A 13370-nucleotide genomic window follows, 5' to 3' on the forward strand; every position below is an offset into this window, starting at 1 on the left:
TAATGACTCGAGTGCAGTCAGTGGAATGGTATCAATTACATCACGTGGTTTCCAGGTGTTTGATACCATTCCCTAATAAATTGATTTAATTTGACTGATTTCCTTGTATGAACTGTAAATCAGTAAAATCTTTGAAATTGTTCTGTTGAGTTTATATTTTTGTAGTATATGAGTCACTTAGTTACTGAGGGAATTATATTTTGATGTGTTAAAATCTAGTAAAGTATCGGCAGATGGCAGCACCACTGAACTTTTTCAGCATTTATACCGTTTCACACGAGAGTAGACAAGCCTCGTACAGCCAATCATCGGTCGTTTTGTTACGCCTTTCAGTAAAGCGCACTACCGCATTGGATATTTTGTTTCCGCTCTTACCCGATACAAACAAGATGGCCGACGTTGTTGAAATCCATAAATTGAAGGTGAGAACAATAAAAAATGAATGCAATTCAATGTATACGGAATTATTCATAATCTAGTTTTTTGTCAAATTGAGAAGTGATTGAAAATATGCTTATTTTACGATTTACAACGCTATCTAATGTAGTTGTGCGGTAGTAATGCAGTGTGATATGCCTGCAAATGGAAGCTAGCTAAAAGTTAACGATATATATATTTTGTCATAATGGACTTTTCGTAGAAGGTTTAGGAGAATTTACGCAACAGGCTATGAGAATTAGGTTAAGGTTAGGAAAATGGTTAGGGTTAGCTAGCTAAATGGCCTAAAAGCAACTTTTTTTTAAGTATAAAAACTGTATCCCATCTAGACATAAGCACATTAACGTTAACGTTAGTAGGCTTACGTTACTGTAAAACACAGAACGTCGTCAGTTTAACAGCTAGCTGTACGAATTAATTTAGCTAGCTAAATACATTCCACCTTGCAAATGAATACGTTCGCTAGCTAACGTTAGTGTGCAAAGTTTGCTCTATAGCCAGCTAGCATACTTTAATTGAGCTCGTTATTATTGGTTGGATAGCTAGCAGTTATTTACATTGTCAAAACTGCCCCTGTAACCCCGTATACGGCAAGTTATTGTACATTTCACTATCTGTACTTTAGGCCTAGCTTGGTCTGTTGTCAAATTGCTGCATTGAGTTGTGCCAAAACTGTTTACTCATGTGGTAGCCATGTTTATTATAGCACTGATTTCGTTCGTTGGTTGTAGTATACATTTAATCAATGTTAATTTGCTACTGTATTATATGCATACCCTCTCCACTAACAAAGTGTTATACATTTGTTGACCCTAACTTCACCTTCAGTTGGCTGAGCTCAAGCAGGAGTGTGCTGTGAGGGGATTGGAGGTGAAAGGAAACAAAGGTGACCTTATTGGACGGTTGCAGGCATACCTTGAGGAGCATGGTATGGTGGACTTGACTTTCTTGCATTAACACTCACTCATTTCTTAATAGCGCAGATTGTACAATTTAAATGTGTATGTTTTTTTTGTTGCCTTGTGCGAATGCGTAATGCTCCACAGCCCTGTGAATGTTGCCATGGAGGGTTCACTTCGGTTCCATCTATTACACTATTAGCAGCATGCATTGTCATGTTTAGGTGTCGGTCTGTGGTTTCTTGTTTTTGCATAATAACAAACACGTTCCCTCAGATCTACTTATTCTCTTGTTTTGTTTCTGAACTCACCTTAATTTAAAAAACTACTACTATAAGCCTTACTCTTTTTTGGATGGTATCATGAATTGTCTTGATTTTTACAATAACTGAATCTTAGTTTGATAGATGTACAGTGGATTTAAAAATATTCAGACCCCTTGACTTTCCACATGTTGTTAAATTGCAGCCTTATTTTAAAACGGATGAAAGTTTTTATTTTCTCAATCTACACACAATATCCTATAATGACAAGGCAAAAACAGGTTTAGAATTTGTCAAATGTATTACAAATAAAACAAACTGACATTTATTTAAGTATTCAAACCTTTAGTCAGTACTTTGTTGAAGCACCTTTGGCAGCGATTACAGCCTTGGGTCTTCTTGCGTATGACGCTACAAGCTTGGCACACCAGTATTTGGGGAGCTTCTCCCATTCTTCTCGGCAGATCCTCTCAAGCTCTGTCAGGTTGGATGGGGAATGTTGCAGCACAGATATTAAGAGGTATCTCCAGAGATGTTCCATCAGGTTCAAGCTCTGGCTCAGCCACTCAAGGACATTCAGAGACTTGTTCCCAAGTCACTCCTGTGTTGTCTTGGCTGTGTGCTTCGAGTTGTTGTCCTGTTGGAATGTGAACCTTTGCCCCAGTCTGAGGTCCTGAGCAGGTTATCAAGGATCTCTCTGTACTTTTCCCCTCAATCCTCACTAGTCTCCCAGTCCCTGCCACTGAAAAACATCCCCACAGCATGATGCTGCCACCGCCATGCTTCACCGTAGGGATGGTGCCATGTTTCCTCCAGACGTGACGCTTTGAGGCCAAAGAGTTCAATCTTGGTTTCATCAGACCAGAGAATCTTGTTTCTCATGGCCTGGGAGTCCTTTAGGTGCCTTTTGGCAAACACCAAGCGGGCTGTCATGTGCTTTTTACTGAGGAGTGGCTTCCGCCTGGCCACTCTACCATAAATGCCTGATTGGTGGAGTGCTGCAGAGATGGTTGTCCTTGTGGACGATTCTCCCATCTCCACAGAGGAACTCTGTCAGAGTGATTAGCGGGTTCTGAGCCACCTCCCTGACTAAGGCCCTTCTCCCCTGATTGCTCAATTTGGCCAGGCGGCCAGCTCAAGGAAGAGTCTTGGTGGTTCCAAACTTCTTCCATTTAAGAATGATGGAGGCCACTATGTTCTTGGGGACCTTCAATGCTGCAGAAATGTTTTGGTACCCTTCCCCAGATCTGTGCCTCGACACAATCTTGTCTCAGAGCTCCACGGACAATTCCTTTAACCTCATGGCTTGGTTTTTGCTCTGACGTACACTTTCTACTCTGGGACCTTATCTGGAAAGGTGTGTGCCGTTCCAAATCACGTCCAATCAATTGAATTTACCACAGGTGGACTCCAATCAAGTTGTAGAAACATCTCAAGGATGATCAATGGAAACAGGATGCACCCAAGCTCAATTTTGTGTTTCATAGCAAAGGGTCTGAATACTAATGTAAATAAGTTATTCATGTTTTTTTATTTTTTATATACGTTTCAAAGAAAGTTTTTGCTTTGTCATTATGGGGTATTGTGTTTTGTTTAATCAATTTTAGAATAAGGCTGTGACAATGTGGAAAAATTAAAGTAGTTTAAATACTTTCTGAATGCACTGTATGTAGCATTATTCATGACAGGTGAAGTATGCATTCTCTAATGTACTATGTTCAGATAAACATTATTGTTTTTTCAGCCAGCTTGTTGGCTTTACAATGTGAGGAAAATATATATTTAGCATGTTATGTTCCAGAAGATGAGGTGAATGAAGAGGAGGTCTTGGGAGAGTTAGAGGTAGGAATACTTTACTATTACAATATTTCTGAATATCTTTAAATTTGTGGAGGATTTGTTGAGATTACGTGCGTATTTACAGGATGATCCTAAAGAGGAGGAAATCAATGAAAGACCCGCAGAAGAGGCAGCAGGAGAGGCAGCTGTACCTGAAAAGTCAGTACTCTATTTCACTCACACCCACCTACCTATTGAATATTTTATGTCCTAATGGTTATTATGTGATTGAAGTAGGCCTAATCATTTTTAATATGATTCTCATGGTAAATTCAGCAGTTTTTCAACATTACATCGTATTTTCTTAATTCAGTGTTAAGATGAAGCTTGATGGCAGCATGTTATTTTTGTTATCTATGATTGCAATTCCTGATCTTCAGGTGGCAACTTTTTCCAATAAATAATAATTGCCGACTAATTTTGAAGGCACGTGATGTCATGTACCTAAAGCTCCACTCCACATTTGATTCTAAATACCTACAGCTTGCAAAATAAATCCACTATAAAAATGTTTCTTTGCAAGACAAGGTTTGTCCAGACTTTCACGAATGCCTGAATTTCTTTAACTTGCTTTTTTGGTTGGCCGACAAGTTTCACCATACAATTATTTCCGATATAGCCAACAGGAGATACATTCTTAACATGGCACGCAACGTGGCGATACGTTGGCACCGATGATGTACACTATATATACAAAAGTATGTGGACACCCCTTCAAATGAGTGGATTTAACTATTTCAGCCACACCCGTTGCTGACCGGAGTATAAAATCGAGCACACAGCCATGCAATCTCCATAGACAAACATTGGCAGTTGAATGGCCTATCTTGAGAGCTCAGTGACTTTCAACGTGGCACCGTCATAGGATGCCACCTTTCCAATAAGTCAGTTCGTCAAATACCTGTCCTGCCAGAACTTTCCCGGTCAACTGTAAATGCTGTTATTGTGAAGTGGAAACGTCTAGGAGCAACAATGGCTCAGCCGCGAAGTGGTAGGCCACACAAGCTCACAGAATGGGACCGCCAAGTGCTGGAGCACGTAAAAGTAGTTTGACCTCGATTGCAACACCCACTACCGAGTTCCAAACCACCTCTGGAAGCAACGTCTTGCAGAAGAACTGTTCGTCGGGAGCTTCATGAAATGTGTTTCCATGGCCGAGCAGCCACACACAAGCCTAAGATCACAATGCCAAGCGTCAGCTGGAGGGATGTGAAGCTCGCCGCCATTGGACTCTGGAGCAGTGGAAATGCGTTATCTAGAGTGATGAATCACGCTTCACCATCTGGCAGTCCGACTGACATATCTGGGTTTGGCGGATGCCAGGAGAACGCTACCTGCCCCAATGCATAGTGCCAACTGTAAAGTTAGGTGGAGGAGGAATAATGGTCTGGGGTTGTTTCATGGTACGGTCTAGGCCCCTTAGTTCCAGTGAAGGAAACCTTAAAGCTACAGCATACAATGACATTCTAGATGATTCTGTGCTTCCAACTTTGTGGCAACAGTTTGGGGAAGGCCCTTTCCTGGTTCAGCATGACAATACCCCTGTGCACAAAGCGAGGTCCATACAGAAATGGTTTGTCGAGATTGGTGTGGAAGAACTTGACTGGCTTGCACAGAGCCCTGACCTCAACCCCATCAAACACCTTTGGGATGAATTGGAATGCAGACTGTGAGCCTGGCCTATTCGCCCAACATCAGTGCCCGACCTCACTAATGCTTTTGTGGTTGAATGGAAGCAGGTCACTGTCGCAGTAGGAAAATGTTCCAGCATCTAGTGGAAAGCCTCCCCAGAAGAGTGGAGGCTGTTATAGCAGCAAAGGGGAGACCAACTCCATATTAATGCCCGTGATTTTGGAATGAGATGTTTGACGAGCAGGTGTCCACATACTTTTGGCCATGTAGCGTATGGCACATGAGAATTATTAGAATATGGCAAATATTAGTCAGTTATTACATTCTATCCACCCTGGCTTTCACAGGCTACCTGAGACATGAAACAGATAGGTGGGAGGGTGTACAGGCTGTCGTCAATGTATTTATGCGCAATTACCCTAAATGAGTAATGGAAACAGTTCTGCCACTACATTTTTTCCCAAACTTGTTTTTGGGGGGGTGATGTCATTATGTCCAGCTGTTTTTTTCTTCTTCAGATAAGTTAGTTAAATGGTAACGCACCCTAGCAGACAATTGTCACATTTTATTTTCTAAGCTAACTTTTGAATACTCGACAATCACTGGACAATTAATAGAGACATACTGCAGCTATTGGCTGTGCAGTTGTTTATTTTTGACCAGTAGAGGGCAGGCTAGGGTTACAGTTTTTCACTGGATACTGTATTCACCGCCCTAATGGTTTAATTCAATTCATTTTTTTTCTTGCTTTAGGGATGCTGAGAAGAAAGTTGTGAAAATCACTGCCCCAGCAGCTGCAGAGGAGGTATGTAGTAGCATGATGCACAGAATAACTGGTGTATCAATAGATTTAAAATCATTGTTTCCCACCATGTTATTCTCGTCAGCTCTAGTAATCCTCACTCGGTATTGGAAACCTTGACGGGATGAATGTGTACCTGCCCTATTGGCACTATATTGATGAAGTGTACTTGTATGAATCTTCAACTTGTATTTGTGTCCATCACAGAAGCTGAAAAAGAGGGCGGAGCGTTTCAACCTGCCTGCCACTGCTGATAGTAAGAAAGAGGCCCGCGCTGCCAGGTGAGCCCCTGGACTGAATTCCACATTATAATGGATCTCTTGACCTCCTCAAATCGATGAAATATAGTAGTTAACAATCAAGTTTTGATCATTACTCCGTGAACAATGTCAGGTTAAATCAGGTTACATTAAAAGAATAACAAAGATATTATATGTGGCAATCTGCCCCATGGGAAGTCATATTGGTCTGACTGTTGAAAGCATAGTAAAATGGATGTTGAAAAGATGTAGGTTGTGTGAGTGAATATTAACTGAATGGACCTGATGTTTGTCAGGTTCGGTTTACCAGCTCCAACGCCGGCTTCCACACCAGGTGAGTTGGATTTTTAGCCTTTCATAGGTCCTTCAGCATGACCAGTCCAAAGTGTGTAATTCATTAGATTTTTTTTCTTTGTCTATGTCTATTAGGTGCACCAGTTGCGAATAGCAAACCAACTGTGAGTATCAAGGGGGGTTATATTCATTTTTTATTTTCCTACTGCAACGGTGACGGCACATAAAATGACACCTCACATAATCCTCACATTTACAGTAGGCTGCTATAACATTGTCATGGAATTAGAATACTAGAATGGACATGAACCTTCTTGTGATTGATCAGCCATTTTGGTCAGGGAGTTGGTCAGCTATGGTTTGCCAGTGCTGTGATAAGATATTGTGTAAAATAACTTTCAACCATTTTTCTGCACTGTATGTTTGTTTGCTATGGAACTCCGTTTGGTCTTGGTGTCAAAAAAAGATACACATCAAATAAGACTTTGATGCGTCAGAAAAGCTTGTTGACCAATCAGGACCTGAATATGACTGCACGTCACTTAATAATTGCACATACATAAAATGTTTATGTAGTTATTACACATTGATTACACTGTCACTTGTATACATCACAGTGATTCACCAATATGTATGCTATGATGCTGGTAAAGTTGTCTTGCACCTGCTGCACGAGGCAGATACACATTTCTCCAAGCTCTGGGACAGTGCTGGTTAGAAAAAAAAGCTAGCAAGCTGTTGGATGCAAACAATGTTCTACCCCAAAAACATAGCAAAACTATATAATCTGTTTCATTAGCTCTAGCTAGCTAGCTATGTGTCATCTAAAATACTCCTTATTTATAAGCCAGTTTTTGTATTGGTTGATGGTCGGACCTACTAGCCATGCTTACTTATAACATTAGCTTGGGGCAACAGGGCTAGGTAGCTGGCTAGCCTGTTTAGTTCGTTGTCTATCTAGCTAACTAGTTATTTTCATGAGCTACAGTTTGATTTCAATAGGAAAACAACAAGTGGCTGCCTAGCTAATACTTAGTCACATGGATTCCTAAATCATTGCTAGAATATTGAAAATGATAGTAGTTTCTGGTCATTGTTTTCAGGCTAGTTGCATTGGTGCTAGCAAGGTACCAAGTTAAAGCTTGCTAGCTACCCCAAAAGTTGCTAAAAACATATGTATCAAAGATATTTGTGAATGTCTTTGTCATACTACAAACCAAAGTCAATGTAGGGAGACAGACTACCTCCCAGTTTCCAAACTGTCATCAATTTGACAAAATAAATGATTTATTATTCTGTTTTTTGATTTAGCTAGGTTGAATCAGGTGCACCTGCTTAGGATATGGCTGGCAGGCAGAAGCAGCAGGATCACCATCCCTTCTCCGCTGCCTAATGCGATAGTCGCATGTCGGGAATAACGTTAGACAACCTAGCAATTTAAAAAAAAATCCTGCTCGTTTGATCCTGATCTTATTTCAGATGTTCAGACTTTTCCCCCATTCGGTCAAACAAATATGTCTTATTACCAAAGTGATATTACAAACGCGTGTGTGTGTGTGTGTGTGTGTGTGTGTGTGTGTGTGTGTGTGTGTGTGTGTGTGTGTGTGTGTGCGTGCGCGCATGCGCTTATTTGCAGACCTTTTTTATTTTTACAGCTTTGATAGTACTACTGACAGTAGTGGTGGCGCTTGCACATGCAAGGCATAACACCTGTATAAACTCTATTTATTACAGTATGTGATCATATTTTAGATTAACAATTATATTACAGAATTTCTGATATATCGCATACCTTTTAATTTCCTACATAAGAAAAATCTGAATTATGCCTCTAATGCCATTGATTCCAATTAAACTGGTTTGGATTTCTCCCTGACCAATGTGGCTGCCATTTTCAGCCCATTCTGGAACTTTTAGGAGTTATGACATAGCCCCTCTAGTAATTTAATAGGATCTCTATGAACAGGAGTTAATCTGCTGTGTTTATTAGAGGAGAACAAGACTGTATGAAAATGATCAGAACTGTTTTTTGTCGTTATGAATAGAAGTGTGTGTGTGTGTGTATATGCATACCTGTTTAGTCTTGGTGGAGCTTGTAACCAACCCCTCTCCTCCCTCTGTGTTGTTAGGTCAGCGTTGAGGTCCTGAAGAAGCGGGCAGAGCGCTTTGGCATGAATGTCTCCCCTGTTGCCAAAACGGTGAGCTGACTCATGACTACATGAAACTTGCATAGTAATTCAAATTACACACATATACAGGTAGGGTGGCCAACTGGCCCCAATTACACAAGTATACAGGTAGGGTGGCCAACTGGCCCCAATTACACAAGTATACAGGTAGGGTGGCCAACTGGCCCCAATTACACAAGTATACAGGTAGGGTGGCCAACTGGCCCCAATTACACAAGTATACGGGTAGGGTGGCCAACTGGCCCCAATTACACAAGTATACGGGTAGGGTGGCCAACTGGCCCCAATTACACAAGTATACGGGTAGGGTGGCCAACTGGCCCCAATTACACAAGTATACAGGTAGGGTGGCCAACTGGCCCCAATTACACAAGTATACAGGTAGGGTGGCCAACTGGCCCCAATTACACAAGTATACAGGTAGGGTGGCCAACTGACCCCAATTACACAAGTATACGGGTAGGGTGGCCAACTGGCCCCAATTACACAAGTATACGGGTAGGGTGGCCAACTGGCCCCAATTACACAAGTATACGGGTAGGGTGGCCAACTGGCCCCAATTACACAAGTATACGGGTAGGGTGGCCAACTGGCCCCAATTACACAAGTATACGGGTAGGGTGGCCAACTGGCCCCAATTACACAAGTATACGGGTAGGGTGGCCAACTGGCCCCAATTACACAAGTATACGGGTAGGGTGGCCAACTGACCCCAATTACACAAGTATACGGGTAGGGTGGCCAACTGACCCCAATTACACAAGTATACGGGTAGGATGGCCAACTGGCCCCAATTACACAAGTATACGGGTAGGGTGGCCAACTGGCCCCAATTACACAAGTATACGGGTAGGGTGGCCAACTGACCCCAATTACACAAGTATACGGGTAGGGTGGCCAACTGACCCCAATCTCACAAGTATACGGCCCCAATTACACAACTGGCCCCAATTACACAAGTATACGGGTAGGGTGGCCAAATGGCCCCAATTACACAAGTATACGGGTAGGGTGGCCAACTGGCCCCAATTACACAAGTATACGGGTAGGGTGGCCAACTGGCCCCAATTACACAAGTATACGGGTAGGGTGGCCAACTGGCCCCAATTACACAAGTATACGGGTAGGGTGGCCAACTGGCCCCAATTACACAAGTATACGGGTAGGGTGGCCAACTGGCCCCAATTACACAAGTATACGGGTAGGGTGGCCAACTGGCCCCAATTACACAAGTATACGGGTAGGGTGGCCAACTGGCCCCAATTACACAAGTATACGGGTAGGGTGGCCAACTGGCCCCAATTACACAAGTATACAGGTAGGGTGGCCAACTGGACACAAGTATACGGGTAGGGTGGCCAACTGGACACAAGTATACGGGTAGGGTGGCCAACTGGCCCCGGTTACACAAGTATACGGGTAGGGTGGCCAACTGGCCCCGGTTACACAAGTATACGGGTAGGGTGGCCAACTGGCCCCGGTTACACAAGTATACGGGTAGGGTGGCCAACTGGCCCCGGTTACACAAGTATACGGGTAGGGTGGCCAACTGGCCCCGGTTACACAAGTATACGGGTAGGGTGGCCAACTGGCCCCGGTTACACAAGTATACGGGTAGGGTGGTCAACTGGCCCCGGTTACACAAGTATACGGGTAGGGTGGCCAACTGGCCCCGGTTACACAAGTATACGGGTAGGGTGGCCAACTGGCCCCGGTTACACAAGTATACGGGTAGGGTGGCCAACTGGCCCCGGTTACACGGGTAGGGTGTCCAACTGGCCCCGATTACACGGGTAGGGTGGCCAACTGGCCCCGAGTATACGGGTAGGGTGGCCAACTGGCCCCAATTGTGTGGGACAGTACTGTGTTTTGGCCCTTTGTTCCACATCCAGCAACCACACATGTCCCATATTTAATATATTTTAAAAAATGTTCTGGAATTAATTGACATTTTAATTTGTCCACTATTTCAGACTCTCCATTAATTTAATGATAATTGACATTGAGTCAGTCCAGCCGGTTTCTTTTACAGTCAGGAAGGCAGGTTGCACTTTTGACAAGATACATTTTATATCATATGGATGAGGCTCAGTTCCAGCTAAACTTGGGACAATTTACAAAAAGCATGCTTCTAACCAAGAGCTACAAAAGTAACTAAATAGCTGTATTAGATTGAAAGATACGGTAATTTCGTCAAACTTGTGAGGTTCTCCATGGCTCATTAGGTGCTCATAATTCCTGTACAACGTCCTGTGAATGCCCTGCAAAATCATTATTTTATCCCGAATTTGGGTATTTAAAAATAAGTCACCCTACAAACAAGCACAGAATCAAACAATAACGTGGTATACTTTCCTATTCCTAAACCTTATTTGAATCTAGTAAGGTTAATATAATTACGTTTAACCCCAGAAACCCATAGATATCTGAACCTAATTTATCACAAGTGTCTTACACTTAATCCAGTCAGCTGTTTTCCTCACTTATCCTTCACTGCTGACTTACCCATGTTATTTAGGACAACTCTTTCTGTTCATGGTGTTGGAGAATATTATTCAACCCAAACTCCATTTGTTTTCTGGGTTATGTATTCATTCTTCCTCTGATGTGTACTTAGTTGAATCAGCTGCTCATTGAGAGTAGTAGTACACTCTCTCCCCCCAGTATTACTAGGAGAATGTGTGTATTGAGGTTAGTACTGCCCAACCCTCTACTGCACCCCTCACCTTTCCCTCTCCCTTGCTCTCTTTTTGACTTTTTTTTTTACACAACGGAAACGGCAGTCCACAGGGGGCAGATATAATAGCCCCTGGTTGGGGGTAGATGGCGGTACCAGTATGCAGTGAGTGAGGAGCAGATTCAATTATTGCGGCAGGGCCTTTTCACTGAAGGCCTTTGTGTGCATGCGGAAGTGCCTGGCGCCAAGCTCCTGGGGAGATGTGCAACAATGCCTGTTGTGTAATGTCAGCAGAAGTCTCTGTGTGGGTGTGTCTCTGTCTCTCTCTCAATTCAATTCATTTTGCTTTATTGGCATGACGTAACAATGTACATATTGCCAAAGCTTATTTGGGATATTTACAATATGAAAATAAATGAGAATCAAAATTGTAACAACAATAGCCAAGGGTCAAAATAACCATACATTTAACAATAAACATACAGTAGAGTACATGTGTAGGTTGATTGGTCTGTCAAGACACTGTCCCTCATCTCATGGCAGGCAACAATGTGTTGCACTGCCAACCCACAGCTCTCTGCGTCCTCCCCCAATAGGACGGGTAGCCTATTCCCATCAGAGAGGTCTTTGAAACCTTGAATAAGGGTTTCAAATTTGGGGAAATGACACTAATTGTTTTATATTTTTGACATTTTGTCAGGAAATGCAGCTCCGTCTCAGGTTCTGCTGTTGTGCAGTGGTTGCACAGCCTTTCTTCTACAGGGAGCCAGGTTTTCCTGTGTCTACCCTTCTCAATGACAAGGCTGTACTCACTGAGCCTGTACTTTGTCAAGGTTTTTCTAAGGTTTTGATCAGTAACCATGGTCAAATATTTAGCCACGGTGTACTGCCGATTTAGGGCCAGATAGCACAGCATTATGCTTTGTGCTTGTGTTTGTGTTTCCCAATAAGCAATGTAGTTTTGTTTTGACTGTGTTGTAATTTGGTTTATTCTGATTGATTGGATGTTCTGGTCCTGAGGCTTCAGTGTGTTAGTAGAACAAGTTTGTGAACTCAGCCCCAGGACCAGCTGAATGAGGGGACTATTTTCTTTGCTCAGCTCTTGGCATTGCAGGGCTTGGTGATGATATGAGAGGGGGTCACTGAAAGTTAGATGATTCCAAAACTTAATTGCTCTTTTTTGAGTTTTTATTCTTGGTGGATATTGGCCTAATTCTGCCCTGCATGCATTGTTTGTAGTTTTCCTCTGGACATGTAGGATAATCTTACAGAACTCTGCATGCAGGGTTTCAGTGGGGTGTCTGTCTCTCTGTCTGTGTCTCTCTCTCTCTGTCTGTGTCTCTCTGTGTCTGTCTGTCTGTGTCTCTGTCTCTCTGTCTCTGTGTCTGTGTCTCTCTGTCTGTCTCTCTGTCTGTGTCTCTCTGTGTCTGTCTGTGTCTCTGTCTCTCTGTCTGTGTCTCTCTGTCTGTGTCTCTCTGTCTGTGTCTCTCTGTCTGTGTCTCTCTGTCTGTGTCTCTCTCTCTCTGTCTGTGTATGTCTGTGTCTCTGTGTCTCTCTGTCTGTCTCTCTGCCTGTGTCTCTCTGTCTGTGTCTCTCTGTCTGTGTCTCTCTGTCTGTGTCTCTCTGTCTGTGTCTCTGTCTCTCTGTCTCTGTGTCTGTGTCTCTCTGTCTGTCTCTCTGTCTGTGTCTCTCTGTGTCTGTCTGTGTCTCTGTCTCTGTCTGTGTCTCTCTGTCTGTGTCTCTCTGTCTGTGTCTCTCTGTCTGTGTCTCTCTCTCTCTGTCTGTGTATGTCTGTGTCTCTGTGTCTCTCTGTCTGTCTCTCTGTCTGTGTCTCTCTGTCTGTGTCTCTCTGTCTGTGTCTCTCTGGCTGTGTCTCTCTGGCTGTGTCTCTCTGGCTGTGTCTCTCTGGCTGTGTCTCTCTGTCTGTCTCTCTGTCTGTCTGTCTCTATGTCAGTCTGTGTCTGTCTGTGTCTGTGTCTCTGTGTCTGTGTCTCTGTGTCTGTCTCTCTGTCTGTGTCTCTCTGTCTCTCTGTCTGTGTCTCTCTGTCTGTGTCTCTCTGTCTGTGTCTCTCTGTCT

At 43.1% G+C, this 13370-nt stretch overlaps 1 protein-coding gene across 3 annotated transcripts in view; it reads left to right on the forward strand.

Moving 5' to 3' along the window:
• Window positions 1–280: 280 nt before the first annotated feature.
• LOC110528232 (SAP domain-containing ribonucleoprotein) overlaps window positions 281–13370 on the forward strand; it is a 66506-nt gene continuing 53416 nt past the window's right edge. Inside the window, exons 1-9 of one of the 3 annotated variants that reach the window (XM_090241500.1) lie at window positions 281–422; window positions 1267–1366; window positions 3345–3442; window positions 3525–3598; window positions 5825–5876; window positions 6081–6154; window positions 6430–6467; window positions 6563–6591; window positions 8557–8625. In XM_090241500.1, coding sequence (XP_090097626.1) covers window positions 390–422; window positions 1267–1366; window positions 3345–3442; window positions 3525–3598; window positions 5825–5876; window positions 6081–6154; window positions 6430–6467; window positions 6563–6591; window positions 8557–8625 — 567 coding nt within the window. In that variant the 5' untranslated portion in view covers window positions 281–389. The remainder of the gene's footprint in view (window positions 423–1266; window positions 1367–3344; window positions 3443–3524; window positions 3599–5824; window positions 5877–6080; window positions 6155–6429; window positions 6468–6562; window positions 6592–8556; window positions 8626–13370) is intronic. The other 2 variants (XM_021610107.3, XM_021610108.3) reach the window with 2 other exon arrangements.

Source organism: Oncorhynchus mykiss, chromosome 7, assembly GCF_057628025.1.
Source record: "Oncorhynchus mykiss isolate SJ-2025 chromosome 7, ASM5762802v1, whole genome shotgun sequence".
Classification (NCBI taxonomy): Eukaryota; Metazoa; Chordata; class Actinopteri; order Salmoniformes; family Salmonidae; genus Oncorhynchus; species Oncorhynchus mykiss.